Raw genomic sequence first — 4,450 nt, 5'->3', positions numbered from 1 at the left:
GCGCGGACACACACACATACACACACACACACACACACTGACACACATATACACTCCCCCCTACCTATCATCCTAGTATTATTTTATTGCTTATTCTGTGTTCACATGTTCATACCCACATTGCTCTATTTTCTCTACCCAAACAGTCATGCTAATAGAGCTCCATTGAATTTCAGAGAGAGAGAGAGAGAGAAGGTGTATGTTTTACTGATGTAATAGTGTTCATTTTCCCTCATGCTGGGCGCTGGCCATAATAAGTGATGCAGAGACAAACACGCTGTTGCATTCATGATGGTAATCATCTGGTTGTGAGCGGTCACATGCGCTCCAGGTTCTGGGCTGGGCTCAAGACAATTGCAAGCCCAGCAGTTCTCCCCTATACGGGCTCAAGAAAGCCATTTAAGCCCTGGTGCTCCTGGTGCTCCTGAGCTCCAACCTGCTGTTTGCTCCTGTGGGGAGTCAGTGTGGGCATGCAAATGGAGCTGTCTTCACACGTTGTTTGATTGCTATCGGAGTCGGAGTGGAATGAGGGCAATGTCTGCAGACAAGTTTACGAAGACCATTACGTTTGAAATTTGCTTTGGGAAATCAGAGCACGGATAAACAAACACCAAAGGCATGTGATCCAGTCACTCAGACCACGTCTTGCTGAGGTGGTTTGGGATGCAGGACACCATTTTTTTTGTAATCGGACCTTTGGAACATACTGTAGGTCCCTGGGCACAATAAAAATGATAGCATGACATAGGTCCCTGCATGGGCACAATAAAAATGATAGCATGACATAGGTCCCATGGGCACAATCAAAATGATAGCATGACATTGTGTTAATATTGTTATGTATGTAAATGTGTTGAAAGCACATCTTCACTCTTGCGGCACATTCTAGGATGAGTCGAGCCTGATGATGACGATAATGGACCCTGGTGCCAACGACTCCGAGGGGACATTGGGGCTGCCGCCCGGCAACCAGACAGACCTGCTGGCCATGTTCTCGGGGACGCAGCTCCTGCTACGCTTCAAGCCTCTATTCATGCCCCTGTACGGTGCCGTGGTGATGGTGGCTGGCGTGGGCAATGCCTTCCTGCTCGCGTGCATCGTTGTCGACAGGAAGTTACACAACGCCACCAACTTCTTCATCGGGAACCTGGCGGCGGGCGACCTGCTCATGTGCCTGAGCTGCGTGCCACTCACCGCCTCATACGCGTTTGACCCACACGGCTGGGCATTCGGACGCCCGCTTTGCCATCTGGTGCCCCTCATACAGGTGGGGTAGAACGTGCGATAGAACATGTTAAATGCCACACATACGCCCACCTGGTACAAAATGACATTCTATCTTCATACAGCCGCATTAGATAAAAAACTCTGATCTGTTCTGATACTGCTGCTTTAGATTTAAAAAACTGTTCAAACACTGGATTTATGGGGTTTCTGTCAGAAACCGATGGTTAAAGTTCTCAAGAAACTTGAAGTTGTGTGTGTGAGGAACCTTACATTAGAGTCAGTACCAGTCAAAGGCTACATTCATTGTTTTGCGCTTTTATGATGTAATCAAATTGTAAAAGTATTGGTTTTACCAATAATATTTGACAATATTTTTAAACTACAAACATACAGACCTACAAGTATTTTGATACAAAATAAAAAGCCATTTTCTTCAACCCAATAAAATACAAATTACAAAATAATATATGTATCATAAATACTGCCCATCCCTGCCTGTTGCTAGCCCTGCAGCTGCAAAACAATTGCACATACCATGTCCAGGGGGAAGGTATTTACAACAGAGGAGCATTTACAACTGCAAGGTAAAATAGAAATATTTTGCGACGCTAGGGGGAGTTCTAGAGTAGCCAAAATGCCTGTAACTGCATTGGATGCAGAAGAGGCACAAACACCCTGCATAGCTTTGTAGCCACCTGGCTGCGCTAGCTAGCAGGTTAATAGACCTCTGAAGTTCGCCTACAAAAAAGCTGCCATCTTTGAGATCCGGTATCTTGTGATGGGGGTTTTGAATTATTGCACCATAGAACTAGACGGGGACGAAGAATTCTGAAATGCAGATGTTTTGCTCAACAAACGTTTGTCCTCTGGGGTCCTGTCCTCTGTGCTCCTGTGATCTTCGGTACGTTAAGATGGCAAACTTAGATTTTTGCCACCCCAGAGCTAAGTTGCAATGCAACTTCCCATAGGTAGTTAGCTTCAATTAACTCCCGGATCTCCTTATATGGGCAAAGATGGCAACTTTGGTTCATTTTTGTTGGTGAACTTCAGAGGTGTACTCACCGTTTTTTTCTTTTTTTTTCTTATCAACAGTTAGCCTGGGTTTTCCCACGCTGCCTTACGCGCGCAATTTTATTCATGCTGCTAGGCAGCCTGGATTCCATGGAGCAAATTTTCGCCTCAGTTAGGGGACCAATCACAGAACGGAGGGAGGGCAGCAAGACGATGACGACACACCGAAGCCGTTATGAGCTACGTACAGGCATTTGATAGACATTCGTAGCACCCAATAAACGGCTCTGGGCATTCGTAAACCACGTTTCAAATACGAGAAAATAAATGTCTAGTTCCCAGACCCCATCTCAATGAGATGAGGTCTGACATTAGCCAGGCTAATCAACAGTACTTGGTGACCTCAAACAACAGGGCCCTATGTCAAAAATAGCTGGAGTTCTCCTTTAAGGAAAATGTTACCGATCCAAATGGAGATGACAACTTCCTTTATTCTTGGGGCAGACGTGGCCTACTGGTTAGCACTTCGGACCTGTAACCAGAGGGTTGCCGGTTTGAACCCTGACCAGTAGGCACGGCTGATGTGCCCTTGAGCAAGGGACCTAACCCCTCACTGCTCCCCGAGCGCCGCTGTTGATGCAGGCAGCTCACTGCGCCGGGATTAGTGTGTGCTTCACCTCATTGTGTGCAGTGTGTGTTTCACTAATTCACGGATTGGGATAAATGCAGAGACCAAATTTCCCTCACGGGATCAAAAGAGTATATATACTTATACTGTACTTATCTGTATGGCCACTTTACCGCCTGCAGAATGTGTGATGGATGGAAATGGAAATATTCTATCAAACTTTCAGAAATTAAATGATTTGTGATTTAGATCTGAAAATATATTCTGTAAACCTCTTTCAGCTGTTTTCAGAGTAGGAAAGGTTCCATATGAAAAGCTATTGTAGCTATTGTAGTAGTAGTGGTGGTGGTAGCCGTTGTTGTTTTGTAGCACAATGGTATGGCTATTGGCATCACTGCCATTAGTGTCTGTCCTCCTCTGGGTGTTTAAATGTCATCTTTGCCAACTGGTATCCCTGCCGCAGGTGTGCTGGTTAAAAAAATAAAAATGAAATCTCACTGAATTACTCCTCCTGAGATTAAGTTTCCTTATCACGTCCACCACAGAGGACCAGAGATTGAGGTCATTAGTATTCATGGAGCGAAACAAGCCGAGTTTCTGGCCCTGATCTGTTGTCAGTCAGAACCGAAGTTTGTTTCTCTCCAACCAGGGAGTGCCGGTTACAACTAATTAACACTAACTACCACTTCTAACCAACTAACACTAATTACCACCCAATTTAGTGCAAAGCCAATCAATGAGCAAAGTGTCCAGCGCCTGAACGGAACTGGACTGAGCTATCACGAGGCATGTAGGAGCGCTGAGCTGACACAACAGTGTTTACGCTTAGAGAGAGAGAGAGAGAGAGAGAGAGAGAGAGAGGGGGAGAGAGAAAGAGACAGAGAGAAAGAGAGAGAGAGAGAGAGAGAGGGAGAGACAGAGAAAGAGGTAGAGAGAGTTTTTAAATGACCCTTAGTCTGACTTTATATCTCTGCATAACATTCTTGTACTTACTACCTAATTAAGTCTTTGCCAATGGTCCACTTGTCTTAATTATGCATAAATTATACATTATATGCATCTTAATTTTCTCAGTTTATTTTTATCCAATTATACCATGCCATAGTGTGCAGTGACAATAAGCTAATATAATAATAATAATAATAATAATAATAATAATAATAATAATACAAACAGCCATTATGACTGCATGGTTATATATTGTAGGTTCAACAGTTCACCCTCAAAATTCCTCTTTGCCTCAGTACACTGGTTGAGAACCACTGCCTTAGACATGTGAGTTTATGTGATTTGATCTGAACTGTTTGTATTGGTTATTTAGTAAACTCTCTCCTGCAGGGTGAGTTTATCTGATTTGATCAGTGGGGTATAGTACGAATCTCGAATAGTGGGTTAGTGAGGTATGTTGTGGGTATGCTGTGACACGAAAGTGGATCTGTTTTAGTGTCGCTATATCACCATGGTATCTTATGCTGTCAACCAAACCTGGTCGGGAGGAGGTTATGTGCTAAGTTATAGCTCAAATCGTGTAATCTACCGCACACTGACCAATCAATTGTCTTAAAAAAGTTATCTCACGTGTAG

At 44.0% G+C, this 4,450-nt stretch overlaps 1 protein-coding gene across 1 annotated transcript in view; it reads left to right on the top strand.

Annotated features, from left to right (window-relative positions):
* The first annotated feature begins 565 nt into the window (after positions 1 to 565).
* si:dkey-202l22.3 (7 transmembrane receptor domain-containing protein) overlaps positions 566 to 4,450 on the top strand; it is a 5,594-nt gene continuing 1,709 nt past the window's right edge. Inside the window, exons 1-2 of the mRNA XM_042062899.1 lie at positions 566 to 708; positions 890 to 1,267. Of these exons, the coding sequence (XP_041918833.1) occupies positions 664 to 708; positions 890 to 1,267 (423 nt within the window). The 5' untranslated portion in view covers positions 566 to 663. The remainder of the gene's footprint in view (positions 709 to 889; positions 1,268 to 4,450) is intronic.

This window comes from Alosa sapidissima, chromosome 15 (assembly GCF_018492685.1).
Source record: "Alosa sapidissima isolate fAloSap1 chromosome 15, fAloSap1.pri, whole genome shotgun sequence".
Lineage (NCBI taxonomy): Eukaryota > Metazoa > Chordata > Actinopteri > Clupeiformes > Clupeidae > Alosa > Alosa sapidissima.
This window is presented reverse-complemented; position numbering and strand designations above follow the sequence as displayed.